Source organism: Lepidochelys kempii, chromosome 11 (assembly GCF_965140285.1).
Source record: "Lepidochelys kempii isolate rLepKem1 chromosome 11, rLepKem1.hap1, whole genome shotgun sequence".
NCBI lineage: Eukaryota > Metazoa > Chordata > Testudines > Cheloniidae > Lepidochelys > Lepidochelys kempii.
Genome location: NC_136390.1, coordinates 16,136,138 through 16,162,523, shown reverse-complemented (window position 1 = coordinate 16,162,523; position 26,386 = coordinate 16,136,138). Strand labels below are relative to the sequence as shown.

Sequence of the window (26,386 nt, the reverse complement as noted above, 5' to 3'; positions counted from 1 at the left end):
TCAGTCAGATTATTATTATTTATTTATTTGCATCACTATAGTGTCTAGGTGCTTTGGATGTGGACTTCTGAATTTTGATTCAGAAAAAAAAACAGTCACATAGAACTGAAAAGTGTCAATTTGTTTTGTATCCTCAAAACATTAGCAGCATGACTAATGCAGCATGAACCAACATTTGTAAAGGTATTTTTAAAGTAATGATAAAGGGTATAATCCATTGATATAATTGGGAGTCTTTCAACTGATGTCTAGGATCTTTAGATCAGGCCTAAACTGCATGGGGCCTGATCCTGCAACCTTTATAAAAAAAAAATCCTGATTTAAGCAAGTAGTTCTATTGATTGAGGGTGTTCCCGAGAAGGCAACATGCATGCCCTTTTACAAAACTGACACTGCAAATCTTACACTACCTGAATGATAAAACCAAGCAAGTCAGAATACATGTGATTGGGCTTTGATTAGTACAGCTGCATCCAGCAAGCTGCAATTAAAACTAAATATATTTGTGACTACCACCATCGTTTGCCTCATTGATTAATAGTGGAACTCCAGCAACATGGATGACATTCAAAACAACAAGATTAAAGGAACCAAAACATGGTTTTAACATGCACAATTAAAACTGTAAAATGAAAAACTTATTAATAAAGGGATTCAAGAATTGTTGAAGTAACGCTCACTAGAAATGTACTTTAAGGGGTATGATTATGTAGTTGTGTTTTTTAAGATGAAGGTCCCATTGTGCTATGTCCTGTATGGACAAATAATCTCTGCCTTGGTGAGTTTACAGGTTAGAGATAGGATCAGGGGAAGGGATGCAGTATGAAGGCAAAGTAATAAGGGTGATGATTGACAGATCGATGTCATGTTGATTCATTTTATTTTTCTTTGTCTGTGGTGCATGTGTGATGGGTTTCTCCCTATGCTGCCACCTAGAACTGGGGTACCACTGAGCTCCCTGACCCAACAGCTTGGCCCCCCTTTTACACTGTTTTACTGTGACAAGCTGCAAAGCCCTCTCTAGCCCGCACTTTCACCAGTATGCATATAGGTAGGGACACACCCAGCTGCAGTTACATACAGGCAGGCTCTCTGACCAACCACTGCAAGGGAAGGCTACAGCTAAGGCAACTATCAGCTCTTCAGGCACGTACCCCCTCTGGAGTATAAACCCAAAATGATAACCTCTTGCCCTACACAGGGAACTGTACAGCATAAGCTCATAAAATTCACCCCCTTCGTCAATGGGGAGAGGAATGTGTAACAGCCTTTTGTCCCTGAGTTATGAATTCCACACCGGTTTAGATAGAGCAAAAACAAGTTTATTCTCTAACTACAAAATATAGATTTTAAGTGATAGTAAACAGATCAAAGCATCTTACCTAGCAAATAAACAAACTAAACATAATATACTGAACAGATTGGATATGAATAGCAGTTTCTCACTCAAAGAGATGATGCAAGCAGGCTGCAGATTCTTAAGGGGCAAGCTGCACTTGCTTACAGCTTGGAATGACCAGATGTTCCATTCACAGGCTAAAAATCCCTTTAGTCTGGATCCCACACTTCCCCCAGTTCAGTCTTTGTTCCTCGAGTGTTTCCAGGAGTCTTCTTGAGTGGGAACGAAGAACACCAGATGATGTCCTTCCCGGCCTTGTATAGTTTTGTTTCAAAAGCTTAGTTCCTAGTTCCCAGACCTGTCTGTGGAAAATTGACATCCCAAGAAGGAGTCTAGAGCCACATGGTCTCATCACGTAGAGTCATAGCAGACATCGCTCACAGGCTGTTTGGAGCATACACAGGAAGGCTCCCTAGGTGGAAGATAAGCTTCTCCCAAGGCCTATTGTTTTTCAAATGGCCCATTCCCCACCCACTGTCTAGAATGAAAGCATCTTGTCTAGTGGACATTTCCCAAGGTGTAATTACATTTGAAATGCAGACTATTAATAACTTCAGATACAATTATACATGAATACAAATAAGAATCATATTCAGCAAATCATAACCTTTTCAATGATATCTCACATTACTTATCTTGCATAAAGTACATCATAACTATGTCATGATTATATCATGCCAATATCACCATGAAGAATATGGGGTGCAGTGTCACAGTATGCAGACAAAAAGTGAGGGTGAGGTGGAATGGTGGAGGGGAAAACTTAATAGGAGAATGGGGGTAGGGAAGTTATGGTAATATAGAGCAGTGAGGAAGGAAGGGAGAGAGCAAGGGATAGAGAAGAGAATGAGTTGTTCAGAGATGGGGTGGAAGGGGGAGAGAAGCTGTTGGAATGAACAGAGAGGAAATAAATGTCCAGATTGAAAACCATGGTACATAGTGGTTGATAATCTCACAGTGTTCACAGCATATGCTGCTGTCCCCTTGCTGGATCTCTTGGTGTGAGGGATGGGGAGTGCTGACTAGGTCTTATCCCCATTCCTACTGCCTCGGGCCCTGTGGGGAATGGTGAAGTCTTTGTGTTCCTAGTTGCTGGCTCTGCCCTGGACCTCTGTTTCTCTCACATGTGGTTTGTAGCCGATGCTGCTAAGGGCCTCATCCACCAGTGTGGGTTCCCCCTGATAATTCTGGTAGTGCAACATTGTGAGGCCAAACCTATGGATGGATTAGTTAAAGTAGAATTGAGCAAAATACTGCTGAAACCAGGGATAACCAGACAGCTTGGGCCTCATTTTCAGAGGTGTTAAATGCCTGAACCTACCATTGATGTTAGATAGAGGTGTGGGTGCTGCGTACCTCTATCCAACATTGGACAGCCCAAACACTTGGACCCCCCACAAAGCAGTGGCTTGTGAATAGGCGGGCCTAGACCCATGTAGGTCACTGTGCAGAATCAAGGCTTCTCACCCTAGTTATGTATATTCCCCAGGTGCTGATCCTCAACCCTTCTAGCACCTGATTCTTTCCCTGATAGCTGAAAGAGGGCCAAGCCTCTGGTAGCATAGTTTACACCGGTAAATCCTGTAGAAGGATTAGGGACTAACCCGCCCCCAAACACCTGTGAAGGTGCCCCGCAGCCAAGTAAGCAATATACAGGCTATGTAGATAGTCTCCGATATGACTGTATGAGGGATACAACAAAAAACCTGAGAATTTGATCAATATCCCGAGCTCCAGCCGTGCTTTTCGAGCTGGAAATGGCTGAGGCTGGGACTGCAAACCTCTGGCTGTTTTTTTAACTTTGTGTGTGTGTGTGTGTGGCGGGGGGAGGGGGTACAGCTTGTCAGATCCTGTTAAAGCCAGATCCACAGCGCCCTCCTCTCCCCCCCCCCCCAAAAAAATCCGTCCCATCCTAAACAGCCCAGAAGCAGCTGCTCTTCGCTGCCCAAAGAGAGGATTTACCACAGCTTTGTGGGGCCGGGCTTCCAGGAAGGCGGGTGAAGGCATTTGCAGCGCGGAGCTGGCGGGCTGGTCCTGTGGTGGGCGGCAGGAGCAGCCCGAGACCCGCCCACCCCGCTCCGGCTGGGGGCTCGCAGTGGTCGGCTCCCGCCGAGGAGGGAAGCGGCGGGTGACAGCGGCGCCTTGTTGCTCTGCCGGTCCATTGCTCCAGCTGTGCAGCCAGCGGCGCTCGGCGGCGGGACGCTGCCGCTGCCGGGAGGGGAGAGGCGCTAAGGCGGGGAGCCCCCGGCTCCGGCTCCGGCTCCGGCTCCTCCGCACCTGCCTCGCCAAGGAGGGTTCTTCGGCGAGCCGCCGCCGCCGCCGCTGCTGGAGGGGGCGCGCACACTGCAGTAATGCGAGACCATCCCCTCCTGGCGGGGAAGGGGAAGCCGGCCGAGTCCCAGCCCAGCCAGGTGTTCCGCTTCGGTCTGCGGCTGGCGGCCCAGAGCGCTCAGTGACCCGCCAGCTGGAGTCTCCTCTGCCCCTGGGCGCGCTTCAGACCGCCTGGCTTCAGCCGGAGGGGGGGTTGCGGTAGCTGGAGAGGGGGAGACAGAAGCGGCTGCTCCTTGGTGCTCCTCTTCCTCCTCCCCCCAGCCCCGGTCATTTTCTGCTGCCGCCGCTTTGCCAGTTCGAGGAGGGCAGGGAAGCTTGTGTCATGCAGTCGGTGCCCAGTGAAAGGTCCCCGAGGCTGAAGTACCCGTGAGAGGAAGTGCAGCGAAATCAAGCCCGCTCTGTGCAATGACAGCCATGAAGGAGCAGCAGGCACCGCCGAACCCGGGCAGCCGGGGGAGCCAGCCCCAGCCGCAAGACCAGGTAAGAGTTTGCAGGAACTGTGCCTGGGGGGGGAGGGGGGGGAGGTTTCTCCCTCCTTGTCTCCCAGAGAGGCTTGAAGATTAACCTACGTTTCACGTGTGTGCCTCCCCCCGTCTCCATCACTGACTCCGGACGAAGTTGTAGCAAACGGTGGGTAAAAGTAACAGTCTGTGTGGCCAGGAAAACGAGGTGTCGAGAGGGCAAGGGGCTGCCGCCTTGCTCTAGAGGGGAGGGGGACAGGTTGGCTGCTACAGCCGCCGCAAGAAAGAAACGGACCCTTTGCGCCCTGGGGGAGGGGGGCACAGCAGCCTGAGTGGAGTACTTTGTTCCCCTGCAGGCGAAGACTTTGGGGGTGGGGGAGAAGCTCCTTGGACGCATCGTTAGCAGACGAAATTAAGCATTCGAATGACCTTTCCAAGCGTGTGAACGGAGCAGTGAGAGGGACCAGAAGCCTTTTACTTGGGGGGAGGGAGGCTAGAGCTGGAGGAAGATTCAGGGGCTGTGGGAGGTTGTTAATATATATTTTTAAGGAGTCCAGATTTGAAAGGGTCTCCCAGGGTGTCTTGGCTGCGGGGCTGTGTCTGTTTCAGGTGGGCGCTGGAGAATTCAGAATGCAAGTCAGGGCTCCACACTTCGATCATTGCGCTCCGGTATCATTCTAGGCGGTTTGGGTGTCATTTCCAGAGTCTCCCGCCGGAAAATCGTGCAGGACTTTGTGCTCTTGCTTCCCCAAGTTGCATCAAGTGACATACATAGACGAAGTGATCAGTCTCTACAGATGTCATGTTTACATCAATTAGTGGCTCTAAGTGGAGGCTGTCAGCTATTAGGTCATTGGATAATTATTGCACTCCGGAGAGGAGCAGGCTGATACTACCAGAGATGGTGCTGTATGCTCAGGATACGCTGGGAAACAGTGTAATTCTTTCCATGTCAGTCACTTTAGCTGCCAAGCGCTGGAAGTGGGGCTGAAAGGAGTGTAATAAGCTTAAACATCCGGTATTGGGGTGCGGGAAACAGTGTAGGTTCTTTTCCTGCTGTCCAGCTCGAAAGCAGAAAGAGCGACCCCTGGATCCGTGGGGAAGGCTAGGGTCTTTAATACTGTGAGATTCCACACCTCTGTTTTGCCGAGTGCTTCCCACATCCCTGTCTGTTCATCCCCTTGGCAAATGTGTGAGCACTTTGGTTTGATGTAGAAGGTGAGAAAGGTTCTTTACTAGCCTGACAAGCGTTACAGCAGCATTTCATCCAGCCTTTTCGAAGTCCTGCCGCTAAAAGCCTCTACACTGAGTTTATGTTAATAAATGGGGCTATTTGGAACGTTATGTGTCTCTTAGTACCATTTTGCAAGCAATTTCAGTGTACAAAGGTTTGCCCAACCAGGGCATGTGTGTTAGCAGAACTAATCTTTCAGCATCACAGAACCTTACGTTTCATTAACAGGCTGCTATTTCTCACTGGTGCTCTTGGATGATGGTACCAGGACGCTAGAAAAAACGGGTCGTGTGAACACTCCCTTATGAAATCTCTGATCACTAACCTGTGACCCCAGATGGTTACTTCTGGTGCTGCAGAGTTTGAAAAGGTGGGAGGGGGAAAGGAGAGCAAAGAACAGACTATAAATGCTGAAAATAGTGCACCTAACCTCATCAGTTTTTAGCGGAGTCCAGCGGATCAGAGATTTTGTATTGCCTGCAAAACACCTGAAATTTTGCAAACTCATAAAGATTCTTTGTGAGGTTGCATTTTCCTTTCTGGTCTCAAGACTGATACGTCCCAATTTGTGCATTTTGAAACCGGCATTTTTCAAAACGTAACCAAGATAAAAATTATAAATCACATTTGTTTCATTATCAGACTAATTGATAGGATTTACGGATATGTCAAAGAAGCAATTTATTGGATGAAAAAGCACATTTTGATATTGAAAAATCCCATGTTATAGGTTTATGTGTTAATTTAAGTCTAAGGATCCTATCCTGAATATATTTACCTATGTTTAAGTATGTCAGTAATCCTACTTACTTTAGTGGGGCTACTCGTGTGAGCAAATTTAAGCAAGTGTGCCAGTATTTGGAGGGTTGGGTTTATGTGTATGCATTCTGACATTTTTCTCCTGTGATATTGAACAAAGTATTCCATTTTGGCTGGTTTTGAGGAGGCTTTCAATATTCTGAATAAATTGAATGCATCTGTTATAATAGTTTGAGACAGAATGACTGGGATATTGCTGTCAGCGCTTCCTATTATCTGTACAGAATGATTAAAGTTTACAGTAAGTCAGCTGGTGCAGGCGTTTGTTGCTACTGTATGATCAATCTCAGGCATTCATAGGGCTCTTTAATGTCAATAAAATATTCTGTTTGCTCTCTTTTAGAAGACAGTGCTCTTAGCCAACATCAAAGATGGTTGGATCTAACCACTCACTATAGCTTTATTTTAAATTCACACACAATTGAATTACCAAAATCGCCTTTTGTTGTTGAAAAGCTAGTGATCTTTTTTAAATATCAAAGCAGTTTGTTATATATCAAACCCTATTACTTCCTACTGCCCCGTTACCTTGCACTGAAGAACAGTATTCTGTTCTCTATTAGTTTTAAATAGTTGAAAAGCTTAGGAATATACTTATCATTATTTCACTGCTCTACAGTTTTCAAGCTCTCTTTCAACTAATTTGTAAGTTAATGGAGATAACTGTGATTCTCCCAACTGTATGCAAACATTAAATATAGAAGAGAACAAAGTTTTGCTAGGCTCAGACCAAATCATGTTGTGAAATTCCTGGTTTCCAAGTATTTTTTGCACAGTGCTTAATATTTAGATCACACATAATGGTTTTTCAGAGTTGAATTTTATGTACAGAAGAAGATTATTCTCTTCATTTTAAATGGTAATTGACTACTGAGAAGGTTTTAGGGGTCCAGTCCTGTAGTAGAGCCCATGCAGCATTCAATTGAAGCCAGTGGGGATCCATATGGATTCAAAGATCTGCCCATATGCATCTATCTAGATACTTCATATGGTCTCTGTAAGCATCATTTCTGAGAGTGCCACAATCGTTAACATATTTTTCCTCACAAGACTCCTGCAAGGTAGGGAAGAAGGTCTATCCCCATTTTACAGATGGGGAACTGAGGTCCAGAGAGACTAAGTCCAGGTTTGCACTAGAAACTGCGGTTGGTGTAGTAATGTTGAATTTTTTTGTCATACTTCTATACTAACAAAAGCCTTCGTGTAGACACAGCTTGTATCAGCAAAAGCTGCTTTTGAAGGTATAGTTTATTTTTCTTGTTGAACCAGTATAAACCATACTGGCAAAAGTCCTCCTTTGATGGTATAAGCTGTGTCTATATTAGGAAAGTTTGCTGACATAGCTATGCAGGGAAACAGGAACTTAGGACTGGAAGGGAAATCCTGGGTCATTGAGTCCATACCCTGGCTATTGCAGGCAAAACTGTCATATAAACTCATTTATAAATTTATCAAGCTCTTTCTTAAAACTAGTTAGGTTGTTTGCCCTATGATGCCCGTTGGAAAACTGTGCCAGAATCTCACCCCTCTGATGGCTAGGAAGCTGCTTCTAATTTACATCCTACATTTATTCATGGCCAGTTTATACCTGTTTGTTCTTTTACCAACACTGTCTTTTAGCTGAGAGAGCTCTTCTCCTACCCCTGATGTGTTTATAGAGAGCAATGAAATCTCTCCCTCTCTTCCCTTCCCCCCAGCCTTACCCTTCACTTTGCAAGGCTAAACAAGCCAAGCTATTTTAACCTCTTTTTGTAAGATAGGCCCTTCATTGCCTGCACTTTTTGTAGTGTCAACCTGGCCCAAGTGACGTGCCCAATGCCCCAGAGAAAATCTGTGGTGAAACAAGGAATTGCTTATGGGTCTTCTCCTGCAAACACCTAAGCACAGATATACCTTTACTCATGTGAGTAGTCAGATTGAAGTCAATGGGTTTGCTGCAGTAAGTGTTTTCAGGATTGGGACCTGAGTTATCACTGTAACTTACAACTGGCTGTTACAGAGAATTTCCTGGTTAAAAAAAGGTGTTATTTTACTGAGTGAAACATTAATGGTCACTTAGAAAGAAATTTGGTATAACTTCTTATCGAGCACTTTCCTCAAGAAGGTAGTTGTAAACCAACATTCCCATGGACAAAACATCTAATGACTGTACATCCCTCCCAATCTCTTCGCTTCAGTGTCCCCTCTCCCTTCACTTTTATTTCCACTACCTTGTTCCCTCCTAATTAAACTCATTCTGCTTGAGTCGTTCCTTTTTCTCCCACACTGTTGGTACGTCTACACTGCAGTTGGGTGTGTAGTTATAGCATTTGTAGACATACCCAAGCTACCTTATTCTGTCTAGCTTCTGTACTGGTAGCTGTGAAGTTGTGGCAGCATAGCCTTCAGCATGACCTAGCTACCCCAGTTATTACCCTGTTGTACAGTCCCTAGTGAAGCTGTACTGCTTCAGCTCCACTCCCATTGGTACATGAGCTAGCTACATTCAAGCTGGCTCACGGATGTCTATGCATGCAGCAGTCACACTCATTGATTGCATTATAGGCACACTGTGTGTCTTGTCGATTTTTAAATTGTAGGCTTTTCCGGGCAGAGACCGCCTACTACTTTGTGTTTGTACAAGGCCTAGCACAATGGAACCCCATTTATAGTTGGTCCTTAGGCAAGATTGTAATAAACAATGTTTTTAGAGAGAACTTTGATAAATTAGTCACATTCATTCCAAACCCTTTGTTAAATTATTGCTGCTGTTTATTTCTAAAATTACATTTTTATGTTATTATACTTTATCTGCAGAGGAAAATACCTTTTAAATTACTCTTATTTCCACTGAACTCTGTTTCCTGAAAGCTTGCTTCAGAAATTATTTTAGCTTCCTGAGTTCTACCTGTGTAATACAGCAAATGACTTTGTCAATCTGTAGTTTTTAACAGCTGCCTGCGGTCTTAGACAATAGCTCTTAGTGATCATAAAAAAAAAAAAAAAGCACTGTTTAATAGTCAATAACCACAAAAAATTTGGTACCTGTATAACATGCCAGTTCATGCATATTGCTTTCTTTGCGGATGAAAAACTAAGATAATTCCTATCGGAATTAACATTGTGAGGCGTCAGTCTGTTTACCTAAAAAAAAAAAAAAAAAAAGATGATCCACACCACCTGCTGCTGCTTGCTGTTCTTTGTCTGTATGAGCAAAGAGATCTTTGAAAATTTTAATCATTCTCCCTTGAGTCACTATTATTCTCTCACACTTAAGTATTGGTTTTTTAAAATTCAGTTTTAAAATACAGCAAACTAAAATTTTCTCTAGTAGTTCTGAACTGCAGTCCGTTACTGCAACTGTAAGTTAATATATTATTAAAATAGATATGTGAAAGTGAAGTTAATTGTGTGCTATTCTGCTATTATAAGGCAGTTATTGGTTGAGCACAAGAGCTAACTATAACTGTATAATATATAGACAGGCAGAGTCTGCTTTTGCTCCTATGGAAGTCAATGGCAGTATGAGTATTGCCTTTATTGTAAAGTGCAGTGAATTAAAGAGCAAGACATTTAAACACTGCTTTCTCAGGGCTAAGATCTGAAAATTTAAAATGTAGTAAAGCCCCTATTGAGTTCAAATAAATTTGACCTCCAAGGGAGTTTTATCTCTGTATGCATCAAGGTTTAGTTTTCAGTGAATAAAAGGTGAAATAGTCTAATGTCTTTCACGTGTTCCTTCATCATGTTTTAGTGGTTTCCCCAAACTAGGCCCTGATACTGCAAAGAGAAGTAAATTGGTGGACACCTATGCCTGTTCAATGGGTTTCAACGTGGACAGAGGAATCCCCCCACATGGATCTCTTTGCAGGATCAGGGCCTTGGGGGACATATATTTTGTGTTTTGGTGGATGGTTCTGTTAGATTATTTTTCATATTTCTAATTTTTTAAAATAATTGTATGTTGTCTTTCAAAAACTTACAAGACTTTGTGAATTTTTACATTATGTGGTACATGCACACATAGGAGACAGTGGGTGAGCACTGACCTACTTTTAATGTGACAATATTGATCTATTGTAGGTATTCCTACATAAGTACTGGTCTTGAACAAGATCCTGTCTGTTCAGTCAAAATTGTCTTTTCCTGCTTGGATACATAGAAACACTTGAACTCTTACGTTACACACTAACCACAGTTTCAGCAAACTTGAAAACTTTTAAGATTTAGTGCTTTGTGTAAAAGGTATTCAGCTCCAGGTAATGATTGTCTCAGAAATTCTTTCCATATGCTGTGTGTGTTTGTGTTTTGAGTGTGCTTAGGATTGAAATAAGAAATGCTCTTACAGTACAAAATCAAAAGTGACTTCACATTTCTCCAAGTTTCTGTAGCTAGCTGTGTTTTTGACTTGTAATACTATTGTGATATATCAAATGTATTGATTTTTGTGGGTCAATACAAAGTCAGGTACATCTGGGTTCTAAGGTGGAAAAATGAGGAAAAGTGGAAAAAATAAAGTTCTTTTATTATCCCCAGAATTTTATGACAACAGTTAAGATTTAGATTCAGATTCCATTTCTTACACCAGATGTGAGTGAGCCATGCCATTTCCATGCTGAAGACAGAGAGGAAATATTACAAACCTAGATTATGTGGTCAAGTATATGAACGGCAACCCAAGAAGTTTATTTGAATTTGCATTAATAATCCTGCTACAAGGTTAGAACTATATTTTTCAAGCTCTACATGCAGGAATTGAGAATTAGGGGACTGCATAGAGCAAGTGAATATTGAAATAGTTTACTCTGCCTTGAATTACCTCCCTCCTGACAGGTGTCCACGCACCCTTCATTCACAAGTCTGGTTTCATAGAAGAGGAGAAGTCAGGGTGTGGGCTGGAGAAAAATAAGCACATTTTTCTTTCCAGGTCCATCTCCTGATCACCTTCCCCAGACGACTACTCTTCATGATTTCAGTGGGACCACTTGCATGAACAGGACAAGCAGGATTGGGCCCTAACTAGCATGACCTGTGTAGGAGCAGGACTATATATGTTGTAAACAGGCTGTTTGTGTCTAGAACCTCAGACATCCTGGGTGCATGCAGAATTCATACCATGGGTATTTAAAATGTGTTGTTGTTGTTGTTTTTTTTTAAATCAGGAGTTCTGAAGCAAACTTTTAAGTGAGTAACTATATAGGGCTTAGTCTTACGGATCTTTCTAAGGTGAACCTCCCATTGACTCGTTGACCTATTGACAATAGGAAAACAAATCAGACTGAAATTCACATACCTATTGCAGAGGGTCCAATACTTGAGCACTTAAGACCAAATTGTCACCCCAGGAACCATGCTGAGTAACTGCACTGCGGAACTCAAAAAGGGCGAGGGGGAAAGGAAGCTGTTGTCTTATGTTACAGAGCAAGAATATAGCTATTAGACTGAAGGGGCTTTCACTCGCATTTTATAGTCCCTCCAGGCCTGCACAAAAACCCCTTTATCTGTGTTTTTGTTTCCATAATAACCTACAGGTAATTCCTATCGAGTAGAACAGTACTATATTTTCTGTTTGTGGGACCCTCTGCCTCTATAGAGGTGGGACTAGGATTTGCCTCTTCACACAGAACTTTAATGGGACTTCTGTGGTGTAGAAGTCTTTGCATGGTTTTTATACGCGGGAACAATTTTTCATTTACAAAGTGTCCAAGTTAGCCCCAGGATCTTGAAAATGTCTGTTATACCATATATGTTCAAATACAATTTCTTTGCCTCTTTTTGGTAGCTTCCCATTTTAAGGTACTGCAGAGGGCAAGCTACTTTGATAATTAATAAGGAGAAGGAAGTGTTTAAGCAAACTAAATTGCTGTTGAATAGTATTCTTTCACTGTATGAAAGTCCTTTTATTAGCTTTGTTTGTTACATTTTAAGGCATTTAAAGGCTTTCATTGATGTTATGAGGAGAAATAATAATTATTCATATAAATTTTCATACTGGTAAAATGTGTGAATTCAATCCCTGAATCAGTATCGGGGCCTGATCACTGAAGTTAATGGAAGTCTTTCCATTGATTTCCATAAGTTTTGCACTAGGCCCCATCTGCTGTAAGTCCGTTTGTATTTGTATTGTACTGTATTTAGTATGTCCTAGTTTATACCGCTCATAATTAACCCTTCTTTCATATTGCACTGACAGAGTTAGACAGGAAGGTGAGTAGCTGCCTTCAAGTCCATTGCCAGAGATGCCCTTAAGTCTTCTGCCAGGAGGTAGCTATAATTTGATGAAAAACTCTTTCTCACTCTTAGAAGACCTATGTCATTTCTCAGTCCATTCAGTAACCATAAAACCTGTGCTGTTTCAAACTCTGCACCTTTTCACTTTAATCATGTAGTTCTTTTATGCTCTACTAAGCTGTATCGAATAATGTTCATGAATATATGATAGTAAAAAGAATAATGCTGATGGTGACTGATGATGATAAATTACAGTATTTATCCATTAGGAAGGACATTGGATGACCTACAGAATTGATGGCTGAAGCTAGAAAACCTTTCCTAATTGTTCTTAACACTGTTAGGAACTTGAACATAACTTACTGTATAGAGATTCTGTACACAATGAGTGATTCAAAACCAAGATAAAAGCCCTCTGACACTTTGAGACTGTTGTATAAGATGATCAATTATCAAGTATAAAATTGCCTATTGATTTAAACAAATAGAAATTACTTTAATAGAGCTGGTGGAACATGCTGTTTCATTGATGTGGACATGTTTTGTGGAGATATATCTGATTTTTTTGTGGCATGGCAGAGATGGAAGGGAAGAGAGAGCAAAGATGACAAACTTGTTCTGTAGCTTAGTAGTTAGGGCACTAGACTAGGATGAGGCAACCCTAGGTTCAAATCACTGCTGTAGCTGAGTGAGAATAGGCTGGGATAAAAAAAACTGCTCTGAATCAGGCAGAGAAGCAGGGACTTGAACCTGGGTCTCCTACATCCCAGGCCAGACATGCTGAAAAGCTTAATCTTTGAGCCAAAATGGACATTTTGACACACTTCTGTTTTTTTGCATTTAAGATATTTTGGTATCGTTCCCATGCAGAACAAAACCAAACTTCAAAACCTCAAAAGTTGCAGTGACATGGAACTGTCATCCTCTAGCCATCTCTACCCTTTAAAGATTTAGTAGAGTGTCTAGGGTAATATTTGCAATTCCCATTCATTTGAAAAGGCAAAGTGTTCTGTAGACTCCCTGAAAAGGAGCTAGGTAAAGGTTAAGACAGATTCTTCTGCAATATGGGTGTGATTTCCAAATACTAGAGGGGAAAATGTTAAGCTTCTTTTATTGTATAAGTTAAATACTGAATGAATACAGAGAACTAAACCAAGCAAACATTACTAATGGGACTGATCATAAATTCTGGGTCTGATCCTGCATTTGTATATGTTACCCTCATCCCTGGACTATACAGTGAATGCTGAGTCCCTCTGTCCCCCACTTTCTGTCTTGAGCACCCCATTGATTGTCCAGGCTAATGAACTGACATACATGGGGAAAGAGGCTTTCGGAGTCTCTGGATTTTGGCTTAAGTAAAATCTTATCTAAGGACTTACTAGAGTGAGCTTCTTGAATTTCGAGCTTCTCTCTTTCTCTATACAGTAGGGTGTGGGGGGAAAATAATCCTGAGGACATAGGAGCTGAATCCCATGTCCACGACTAATTCTGCTGGAGGGCAGGGTAGGCCAAATGACGACTGTAAATACATCCAAAAGACCACAAAAATCCCGGATGGCTTTAATAATAAAAGTATTGTCCAAGTAGGTGTCTTTTCTGGATAGGAATTAGCTTGCAAGATTGCCTGCTCTTTCTTGGAAGAAATGTACGATATCCCACAGTGTAAAAAGCAACAACATAAAAATCCTGGTGGAATGTTTGTACTAAAGGCCTTCTTGCTCCAAGGCATAGATGATTGTATAGGGTAATTAGATGCTGTCAAGCATAAATATAAATTTAAATCTAGTCAAGGTAATAGACTCTTACAAAGTCAAAGATTCTGAAATAAGGGGGTGGCTATACAAGGAAATTAGTTATAAAATAAGCTTTTTATTTTTTTATATCCAAACTGTATTGCAGGGTAATTGCAGGTGCATTGTTAGGCAGATGCCGTGTTCTGCTCCTGATGTGACTGTATTTCATAGTGGTTGAAGTTCTTGTCTAGAAGCCCACTGTTAATACTCTTAGTCTCAATGAAAGCAGTGGGACTAGTTACATGACTAATTGGTACTAGTACAAGCACATATTTACACTACAATATTTTTTGTAGTTTGTCAATTTGTTAAAAGTTTTTTGGGGTCCCACAGGATGGAAGGCAATTTTATAAATGCAAATTGTAATCAGACTTTTTGTGAAAGTGGTTTGTATTATCGTTCTGGAGATTCTGTGCTCTGGTCTACACTAGGACTTTAGGTCGAATTTAGCAGCATTAAATCGATGTAAACCTGCACCCGTCCACACGATGAAGCCCTTTATTTCGACTTAAAGGGCTCTTAAAATCGATTTCCTTACTCCACCCCTGACAAGTGGATTAGCGCTTAAATCGGCCTTGCCGGCTCGAATTTGGGGTACTGTGGACACAATTCGACGGTATTGGCCTCCGGGAGCTATCCCAGAGTGCTCCATTGTGACTGCTCTGGACAGCACTCTCAACTCAGATGCACTGGCCAGGTAGACAGGAAAAGAACCACGAACTTTTGAATCTCATTTCCTGTTTGGCCAGCGTGGCAAGCTGCAGGTGACCATGCAGAGCTCATCAGCAGAGGTGACCATGATGGAGTCCCAGAATCGCAAAAGAGCTCCAGCATGGACCGAATGGGAGGTACAGGATCTGATCGCTGTATGGGGAAAGGAATCCGTGCTATCAGAACTCCGTTCCAGTTTTCGAAATGCCAAAACCTTTGTCAAAATCTCCCAGGGCATGAAGGACAGAGGCCTTAACAGGGACCCGAAGCAGTGCCGCGTGAAACTGAAGGAGCTGAGGCAAGCCTACCAGAAAACCAGAGAGGTGAACGGCCGCTCCGGGTCAGAGCCCCAAACATGCCGCTTCTATGATGAGCTGCATGCCATTTTAGGGGGTTCAGCCACCACTACCCCAGCCGTGTTGTTTGACTCCTTCAATGGAGATGGAGGCAACACGGAAGCAGGTTTTGGGGACGAAGAAGATAGCTCACAGCAAGCAAGCGGAGAAACCGGTTTTCCCGACAGCCAGGAACTGTTTCTCACCCTGGACCTGGAGCCAGTACCCCCCGAACCCACCCAAGGCTGCCTCTTGGACCCAGCAGGCGGAGAAGGGATCTCCGGTGAGTGTACCTTTTAAAATACTATACATGGTTTAAAAGCAAGCATGTGAAAGGATTACTTTGCCCTGGCATTCGCGGCTCTCCTGGATGTACTCCCAAAGCCTTTGCAAAAGGTTTCTGGGGAGGGCAGCCTTATTGCGTCCTTCATGGTAGGACACTTTACCACTCCAGGCCAGTAACACGTACTCGGGAATCATTGTACAACAAAGCATTGCAGTGTATGTTTGCTGGCATTCAAACAACATCCGTTCTTTATCTCTCTGTGTTATCCTCAGGAGAGTGAGATATAATTCATGGTCACCTGGTTGAAATAGAGTGCTTTTCTTCAGGAGACACTCAGAGGAGCCCATTCCTGCTGGGCTGTTTGCCTGTGGCTAAACAGAAATGTTCCCCGCTGTTAGCCACAGGGAGGGGGGAGGGTTGAGGGGGTAGCCACGCGGTGGGGGGAGGCAAAATGCGACCTTGTAACGAAAGCACATGTGCTATGTATGTAATGTTAACAGCAAGGTTTACCCTGAAAGAGCGTAGCCACTGTTTTATAAAATGTGTCTTTTTAAATAGCACTGTTCCTTTTTTTTTCTCCATCAGCTGCATGTGTTTCAATGATCACAGGATCTTCTCCTTCCCAGAGGCTAGTGAAGCTTAGAAAGAAAAAAAAACGCACTTGAGATAAAATGTTCTCCGAGCTCATGCTGTCCTCCCACACTGACAGAGCACAGACGAATGCGTGGAGGCAAATAATGTCAGAGTGTAGGAAAGCACAAAATGACCGGGAGGAGAGGTGGCGGGCTGAAGAGAGGGCTGAAGCTCAAATGTGGTGGCAGCGTGATGAGAGGAGGCAGGATTCAATGCTGAGGCTGCTGGTATGCTCCAGTGTATGGTTGAGCTGCAGCAAAGGCAGCTGGAGCACAGACTGCCACAACAGCCCCTGTGTAACCAACCGCCCTCCTCCCCAAGTTCCATAGCCTCCAGACGCAGATGCCCAAGAACGCGGTGGGGGGGCCACCGGCCAACCAGTCACTCCGCCACAGAGGATTGCCCCAAAAAAAGAAGGCTGGCATTCAATAAATTTTAAAGTTGTAAACTTTTAAAGTGCTGTGTGGCATTTTCCTTCCTTCCTCCACCACCCCTCCTGGGCTACCTTGGTAGTCATCCCCCTATTTATGTGATGAATGAATAAAGAATGCATGAATGTGAAGCAACAATGACTTTATTGCCTCTGCAAGCGGTGATCGAAGGGAGGAGGGGAGGGTGGTTAGCTTACAGGGAAGTAGAGTGAACCAAGGGGCGGGGGGTTTCATCAAGGAGAAACAAACAGAACTTTCACAGCGTAGCCTGGCCAGTCATGAAACTGGTTTTCAAAGCTTCTCTGATGCGTACTGCGCCCTCCTGTGCTCTTCTAACCACCCTGGTGACTGGCTGCGCGTAACCAGCAGCCAGGCGATTTGCCTCAACCTCCCACCCTGCCATAAACGTCTCCCCCTTACTCTCACAGATATTGTGGAGCACACAGCAAGCAGTAATAACAGTGGGAATATTGGTTTCGCTGAGGTCTAAGCGAGTCAGTAAACTGCGCCAGCGCGCCTTTAAACGTCCAAATGCACATTCTACCACCATTCTGCACTTGCTCAGCCTGTAGTTGAACAGCTCCTGACTACTGTCCAGGCTGCCTGCATACGGCTTCATGAGCCATGGCATTAAGGGGTAGGCTGGGTCCCCAAGGATACATATAGGCATTTCAACATCCCCAACAGTTATTTTCTGGTCTGGGAAGAAAGTCCCTTCCTGCAGCTTTTGAAACAGACCAGAGTTCCTGAAGATGCGAGCATCATGTACCTTTCCCGGCCATCCCACGTTGATGTTGGTGAAACGTCCCTTGTGATCCACCAGAGCTTGCAGCACTATTGAAAAGTACCCCTTGCGGTTTATGTACTCGCCGGCATGGTGCTCCGGTGCCAAGATAGGGATATGGGTTCCGTCTATGGCCCCACCACAGTTAGGGAATCCCATTGCAGCAAAGCCATCCACTATGACCTGCACATTTCCCAGGGTCACTACCTTTGATATCAGCAGATCTTTGATTGCGTGGGCTACTTGCATCACAGCAGCCCCAACAGTAGATTTGCCCACTCCAAATTGATTCCCAACTGACCGGTAGCTGTCTGGCGTTGCAAGCTTCCACAGGGCTATCACCACTCGTTTCTCAACTGTGAGGGCTGCTCTCATCTTGGTATTCATGCGCCTCAGGGCAGAGGAAAGCAAGTCACAAAGTTCCATGAAAGTGCCCTTACGCATGTGAAAGTTTCGCAGCCACTGGGAATCGTCCCAGACCTGCAACACTATGCGGTCCCACCAGTCTGTGCTTGTTTCCCGAGCCCAGAATCAGCGTTCCACAGCATGAACCTGCCCCATTAGCACCATGATGCATACATTGGCAGAGCCCATGCTTTCAGAGAAATCTGTGTCCATGTCCTGATCACTCACTTGCCCGGTATCGCTTTGCCAGGTTCTGGTGCTGCATATACTGCTGGATAATGCGTGTGGTGTTTAATGTGCTCCTAATTGCCAAAGTGAGCTGAGCGGTCTCCATGCTTGCCTTGGTATGGCATCCGCACAGAAAAAAAGGGCGGAACGATTGTCTGCCGTTGCTCTGACGGAGGGAGGGGCGACTGACGACACGGCTTACAGGGTTGGCTTCAGGGAGCTAAAATCAACAAAGGGGGTGGCTTTACATCAAGGAGTATTTCAGGCAGGACTTCACGGAGGGTTCCAATAAGAAACGGTGCACCTAAGTTATTGTTCTTATTGGAACAAGGAGGTTAGCCTGGCCTCTGATTGATACATGGCTAGATTTACCTCGCTGCACCTTCTCTGTGAGTGACTGCAGTGTGACCTAGAGGAATGAGTCCCCTAGACGGGGGAGGAGGCAAATGAGTACAAAACAAATCTGGTCTATTTCTTGTTTTGATCCACTCCATCTATCTTTTACATCTTTGGCTGGCAGCAGACTTTGCAGAAGGACTGCATGCCATCCTCATCTCTTGCCTGCCTGGCAGAAGATGGTACAGTACGACTGCTAGCAATCCGTATCGCCTGCCTGCTCACAATAAGACGGTTCAATAGGACTGACTGCAGGACTAAAGAGAATGACCTGGTCAAGTCACTCCAAATTTAGTCCCTGCACCCATGTCTGCCCAGGCGCTCCCAGCCGACGTGGCCAGGAGCACCTCGGACACGACGAGGACAACTACCAGTCGTACTGTACCGTCTGCTGCCACAAGGCAAGGGGTTGCTGCTACTGTGTAGCAATGCCGTACCGCGTCTGCCAGCACCCAGGAGACATACGGTGACGGTTACCTGAGTGGGCTCCATGCTTGCCGTGGTATGGTGTCTACACAGGTAACTCAGGAAAAAAGGCGTGAAATGATTGTCTGCCCTTGCTTTCACGGAGGGAGGGAGGGAAGGGGGGCCTGACGATATGTACCCAGAACCACCCGCGACAATGTTTTAGCCCCATCAGGCATTGGGATCTCAACCCAGAATTCCAATGGGCAGCGGAGACTGCGGGAACTGTGGGATAGCTATCCACAGTGCAACGCTCCGGAAGTCGACTCTAGCCTCGGTACTGTGGAAGCACTCCGCCGAGTTAATGCACTTAATGCACTTAGAGCATTTTCTGTGGGGACACACACACTCGAATATATAAAACCGATTTCTAAAAAAACGACTTCTATAAATTCGACCTTATTCCGTAGTGTAGACATACCCTGTGAGTTTATTTGTAAAAATTCAGTATGTGGCAAATTTGAAAGTGTGGGATCAAACTGTGAACATCATGGAAATATTTTGCATAACTAAGTGCTCCGGATTCTGAGCGGGGACTTAACGATCTGACGCTATACTAGTTTATTTAAAATCAACAGTAATTGGTTTCAGAATGAAGTTCTAGTTCTATTTTTATTTTTCATATATTAATAAAAACAAAACAGAAAGACTCCTCTGCATGTAATTCTGAAACATAATACAGCAACTTTAAACCTAACTTTAAATCTAGGCATGTTTATAACTAGGGTAGTTCCATTGAAGTTTTTTTCTTCCCCCCATTGCCCCACACTTTGGACAAATATAGACATTTAATTTGACTACCTTTTTCTCTAAAACAGGTTTCCAAGTTTGTTGTGTCAAGTAAACATCTGCCAATGCATTTCATGGAACACAAGCAACTCAGATTTGGTTCCAAATTATGCATGTGAGTAACATTGCAGAGACAAGGGAGGACCCATTCAGCTTGATAGGACCACCAATGGACTTCAGCTTGCAAGAGCAGGGCATTAGATTTTTATAAAATGAAATCACAATACGTGAGACCAATAGTAAGGTTTCCATTGTTCTTATTCTAATAGGAAGAGTTATTTTAAACAAACTCTCCCTTAGGGTGTTTGGAATCCAATTACTGCAGAATTATGAACCAGAAAGTGAATCTAATTTAATTATCTTTTTTTGTCCATCCTGAGAAAAAATTACAAAGTAAGGCTCTGATTCCACCCATGAGCTCCATACAAGGAGATCCCTGTACGTCTGCAAATCTCAATGCAGAATTGGGACCTAATAAACAATATAATAGTAAAATGTAGATTGGAAGTGTGTTTAATTATGTCAGTTTTAAAGTTAATTGTTGAGGAGATGTATTTGTTTAAAATATGATTCTTATTGACAGTGTCCCTTTAAGTTCTTGGGCTAGCTGTTTAAAAATAATATTGACTTAATTATAATTATTTTTTGTAATTCGTTAAAATAATGAATGCATTATTTTATAGTGTCCCACAGAAAGCCCATCAAAGACACGGTTATACCTCCAAAAACTTAAAACTGAATGCAATGAAAATGTCATGTTTTGTTTTTTACTTTTGAAACTTACATATCAAAATATCTACCGCTAATAATAATGGGGTGGGGAGAAAGGAAAAGAAGAAATTGCTTTACAAAATTAAATACTCTTGTTCTGGAACATAGAATTATAAATTGTCAACTAATCTTGAAAATTACATGGTTTGGGAAATATTTTGATGGGAGATAGAGATGCAAAATTCTGTAAATTGTGGCTTAAACACAGAGTAGCGGCATAAAACAACAAGATCCCTAGATCAGCCAGGAAATTGGAATAAAATGTTAAATGGAACAAGAGAATTGAGCTCTGGTCATGTAAAAATGTATGCATGCGCATAATTCTAGTCATGTGAATTGTCCCGTTAAACTCAGTGGAGCTACTCTTGGGCTTAAATTTAAATATTTGCATATGTGTTTGTAGGCCTGTGATTCAGTCATTTTCCTAATGCTCCGTTTCTTTTAAAACAAAAGTTAGGTGTCTCTGTCTGTAGTTATTTCACTCCACATGGGGGAAAAGGTGAGTAGAACTGGAAGAAATTTTTCGGACAAACATTTTTCTCTAAAAAATGCTATTTCGTGTTGACCCAAACATTTAGCAAATTTGTGTGTAATTCAACACATTTTTTAGCCAAAAATAAACAAAACAAACAAAAGATATGAAACATCAATGTTTACTCTCAAAAATATCAAAACAAAATGTTTCAATTTTTTGATTCGGAGTGACTTTTAGTTTCAGATTTTTGTTTAAAAACAAAACCAAAATGAAACATTTCATGTTGGGTCAAACAATATTTTTGAAATGAAATGAAACTTTGGTTTGTTGAACAATTTTCACTTTGTCTTGACCCAAAACAAATGCTTTTATTATCATTGTTATTAATATTTTATTACTGATTCAGCCAATGATCTTAAAAATGAGATACTCTCATATCTCTTTTGGGGAGTAATAAAGGAATATATTTCCTGATTTGCAGCGCCGTCTACAGGCTTCAGCTAGGATTCACTTTATCCAGAATCCTGCCAAGTAAGGCCCTGATCCTGCAATCTGCTGTCTGTGTGGATTCCTTGACCTGTGCAGAACCTCAGTGAAGCCATTTGGGATTTCCATGGGTGCAAGGTTCTGCCTGAATGGATCAGGTGGTAGAATCAGGGCCTGCCTGTATTTGGTAAAGGAATGATGTTGCCTGTCTGGGTTGAATTGATGAGATTTCCCCCCTCTTCTTTACAGTATACTCACCAATTCCCACAGCACTGTTATGTTTGCAAAATTGTCATTCTCAGGTGACATATTATCATGAAATATGCATATCACAGCTCTTACCAGAAATTCCACCTCTGTAAAGCAGATAACTTCAAATGGAGCTAACTTCTATTTTATGCAAAATATAGTGATTTCAGGATTCTTCTTGTTCCCTGGAAGTGAGTATAATTACCAGGTTATATCTTAACTTTTTTCCCCCTTGGAAAATGTAAGATAATTTGTCAGTCTTCTCCCAATAAGAAAATTTTATTGCAGAAAAAGTTTAGATGTCAGGAAAAGAAAATAGTCACAGGCAGTTACTCTACTTCATTTCTTGTAGAGTCCGCTTTTAGGTGTATATTGAAAGGGAAATATTCCTGGTTTGTCCCCTGTCACAGGAGATGGGAAAGAAGACTACTTTACATCTTAAGCAGAGCTGCAGACATCAAGACCTTAATGATCTGCCTGCATTATGGGAAAGCTGGCGAGAGTAGGTGGAAAAAAAGAGCACAGGGTATAGGCTGTAATGGGTATTTAGGCCCTGATCTCGGAAACTGATTCAGGTGGATGGATCCCCATATCCATGCATTGTTATAGGAACCTGAACTTGTTTTTCTCCTGACTTTGGTACATTTACATTTGTAAACTTAAACCGACAGTAATGTAATGTTCTGCCTTTAATAACTTTAAATATCGGTATCTTGCCACAAGAGTTTGGAAGGAGAGTTCCTTGCCTCTAGCTCTTCTCCTATATAGCATGGTGTAAAGTTGCTTATTCAGGAAAACCAGAAGTTGAACAACTTCAGCGGATGTAATTTACTACACCTTTTGAGCAACATTGACTTATGTGCCAACACGTGGTACATCTTTTATTTATTTACCTTCCTGTTCAATAAAAAATGTGTTTGCCATGGTAACCTTGTATCTCATGGCACATATGCTGAGATAAAGAACACCTCCTGAAAGAAACAAGCACAGAGTAATATATCATGTCAACATGGGAATATTTTTCAGTGTATAAAGAAAGAAAAATATTCTTCATGCTAAAGTGTCAATTTCATTGAGGTTTTTCATTTCATTTTTTTATTTTTAGATCTAAAAATAATAAATAGAGAATTATTTTTTTCTTCAATGTTTTCTTTCAGTGAGACTGCTTTTATTAAATGAATTTTCTATATCTAGGAAACCTGTCAAATATATTTGCCATAAATCTTATATAATTTCAGAATGGGTGTCTTTCCCTTTGTGAAATATCAGATATACCACTGGCATGTCAACCTTTGCTATTAATTGAACTCATATTTGCCAGCCTGGTTAGACTTTCTCCAACATTTGACTCTTATGAAGTGGTGCCCTATTATTGGATTTTCCTATCTCTTCCTTCTAAATGGTCACTGCCAGGATAAAAAATGACAACGTTAAGCAAAGAACTGTCCTTAAGCAAAGGACGTTAAGCAAAGTGTCTGCCACTACTAACACCTTATAAAATACTAAAACAGAAAGAAGTTGAACAGCCCCCTTTGCCCTTCGTTATTTGTGCTGTTTCTTTACATTATGCAATATTTTTTGGTCTTACATGGGCAATGAAAATCAGTGAAGGGCCTGATGATTCACACAGTTAATCATGCGCTTTACTTAAAGCGAGTGAAGAATCCAATTGAAGTCAACGGGACTAGCTAAATACTTAATTTTGTTGTTGTTGTTGTTGTCTTGAATCTTAGCCTTAAAGGAGGACTGTGTCAAATCTACTTTTATAATGTCAAAGGAAATTTTTCTTACATTTTTGAGGGGTTTTGTTCAAACAGGTGTGGGATTTGTAATTAAGATGGTGCAAATTAACTTAGTTCATGTGAAGCCTAATTAGGAGGCTGAGGTTCCACTGTATGCAAGAACAGTTCAGTATGAGATGGAGAGCCAGCGAGAGAATGAATATAAACAAGGATAAGAAAACATTTAGAAAAGTCTCAGTATAGGATTTTAAATCATGCCATATTATGCTATATAGTAATTAAGAAATATAAAACATTTTTGTTTAGGCAGAGGAGTTTAACACCAATGATTGGTGACTAGGTTTTCAATCCTTATACTTGGGCTGATGTACCTGAAAAGAGCATCATTATTTGTGTAGTGAAAACGGATGGTAGGCCTGGGAATTAGCAGCATGAGTTCTATTCTTGGCTCTAGTACAGAATTCCTGTTTGACTTTGGGCAAGTCTCTAAGGCCAGTATTTTCCAAAGTGCCCATTTGAGTGACTCATTTTCTGCTGGAAACGTGAGGCGCCAATCTAGAATTGGGCACCAAAACACTGTGGCATCCAAATTTAGTTGACGTTTTTGAAAATTTAGTCTCTAATCTCTCCTAGTCTCAGTTTCCCATCCATTAAATAAAGATAAATACCTTGCTATCTTGCAGGGAGGGGTGTTGTGATGTTAAATGTATTGGTGTTTGTGAAGTGCTTTAAGATCCTTTAATGAAAGGTGCTATAGAAGTGCTAAATATATTATGATCATAATACCAAAAACATGCAAATAAGTAGAGGATTTGTTTGTTTTTTACAGTTATTCCGTGCTGACTTCCTGAAGAAAAGTCTAGGTTTCTGCTGTACAGACTGAATTTTGGGACAATATTAAATCTAATGATTCACAGTGTCTGCCATAAAGGCGGAGTTTCCACTATTGCAGTATCATGCTTTGGTGGTGCTGTGTTATACAAACATAGTAGCAGCTCACTCTGTGACTGTAAAGCAACTGCAGTGTGGGGGCGGGGGGTGTTGTCAGTCAGTATGACAAAGATTTCTGTTTGGTGCAGTCCAGAGAATGTGGCAGTGTTCTGCAGCATGTACTTTCAAACCAAGAGCTCTGTGCTTGATCCTGCATAAATACATATGTGCATGAGTAACTCTACATCTAAGTAGTCCCATTGTTTTGAATGGAAACTACTCCCAGGCATAAAGTTTCTGACCTGCATGAGCATTTGCAAGATTGGGCCTGAAACTTTGTGCCACAGAAAAAGCTGTGAAGAACATTTTAATTACTTTATTCTTTGCTTCCTCTCATTTTAAAGAAATATGAGTAGTCTTCCTTTTTTCTGTGCTGCTGCCTCTCTCATCCCTTGTTCTGGGAAAGCACTACTATTAAATCATAAGTAATAGTATCACGTTTTAACCATTGAATCCTACCCACTCACCCAATTCTGCAAACCCTTACTAAAGAGCATAGTAATTAGTCCTATTGACTGCCTATATGGCCAGTTTTGGAGCTCAAACCTTATTTAGATGAATGGTTGTGGTGTTTTCAGTGGAATTTCTATTTAGTCTTACCTATCCAGACACCGTTGGTGAAGACTGAAGGTTCCTGGGCCTATTTCTGCTGTCACTGACATCAATAGCAAAAATGTCCAGTGGCTTCAGTGGGAGCAGAATGGGACCCCAACCACTTACTTATAATTCATTATTCTATATTCATTGAACATTCTATATTCAAAGATCTTTGATATCAATAGTCTTCTTTCCACTGACTTCAATGGATCCCACTTTATAGAGCACTGCATATCTTGGTAAGTTTCAACTTTTCTTTAACAACAATCTGTAAAATACACATTTAAATTCAATTGAAAAATACATAAGGCATTGAAGATAACTTCTTTAAAGTAAAATTAATCTTTAAAGTATACTGATCTATAAAGCCAACATTTAGAGTACTTATCTAATCTTTGAAGTAAATTTAGCCAGATGTGGTGGAAGTATGGATATGAGGTTAATTTTTTTTATTTGTGAATGGGGAAGAGCAGGATCAGAGTAGTTCAGAAACTGTAATGCTCTCCTTTTGTTATGATTTATCAAAGTTTTCCTTAAAAACAATATTGGTGTGACAGGGAAGTTTTGGCAACATAAAAATTGAAATATTTTTTCTGATATTTTAATAATTTTATCTCCGTTTGTCTTCCCAAATGGAATCCATCATCTTGGTATCAGAGTATCTAAATAATGCAAGTGTAAAAACATACATATAGAAACCATGACTTTTAATGAGGGTCATGCCTGCTTTATTACACTAATAAAATACAATACATGAAAAGGTTTATTGAAAATGCAATGGGAGACCATTTTTTCAAACCTTGAATCAGACAAGTAGTCTTTATGTGAGGAGTTTCATTGGGGGTGAACTTAGGCCTGGAATAAGTTGTCTTACACAAAAGGAGAAAATAGTCCACTGACTTAATTGGGACTACTTGTATGAATAAGTGTTTGCAGGGCAAGTCCATGGTTTGTAATCCTTCACTATTACTTCTACCATACTCTAAAAATATATAGTCACACTAAAATATTCTAGTAATCTATGTGATGCCATTGCACTATTGCAATAGAATAAGACTGATATACTTACATTATTTGAAATGGTGAAAAACTTTCCAGTCCACTAGAATAACTGAGGAGGATGTTAGACAACATTACTAGGGATACACATTTTTAAATCATGAGGCCCAAATAACTTTCATCCAAGAGTCCAAACAGAGTTAGCTAAGGAAATATATGGCCTGCTGATGTTAATTATTAATAAATCTTGAATACTGGAGAAAATCCAGAAGATAAAACTACAGGCCAGTTAACCTAACATCAATCCTGAATAAAATAATATGAGTCTTATTTGATAAAAAAATTAAAGATAGCAAGAGAATTA

The 26,386-nt window shown here is 41.8% G+C and overlaps 1 protein-coding gene across 2 annotated transcripts in view; it reads left to right on the top strand.

The window, feature by feature from the left end:
• Nucleotides 1-3,334: 3,334 nt before the first annotated feature.
• DPP10 (dipeptidyl peptidase like 10) overlaps nucleotides 3,335-26,386 on the top strand; it is a 451,471-nt gene continuing 428,419 nt past the window's right edge. For both annotated transcript variants that reach the window (XM_073305257.2, XM_073305256.2), the window contains exon 1: nucleotides 3,335-4,210. In XM_073305257.2, coding sequence (XP_073161358.1) covers nucleotides 4,136-4,210 — 75 coding nt within the window. In that variant the 5' untranslated portion in view covers nucleotides 3,335-4,135. The remainder of the gene's footprint in view (nucleotides 4,211-26,386) is intronic.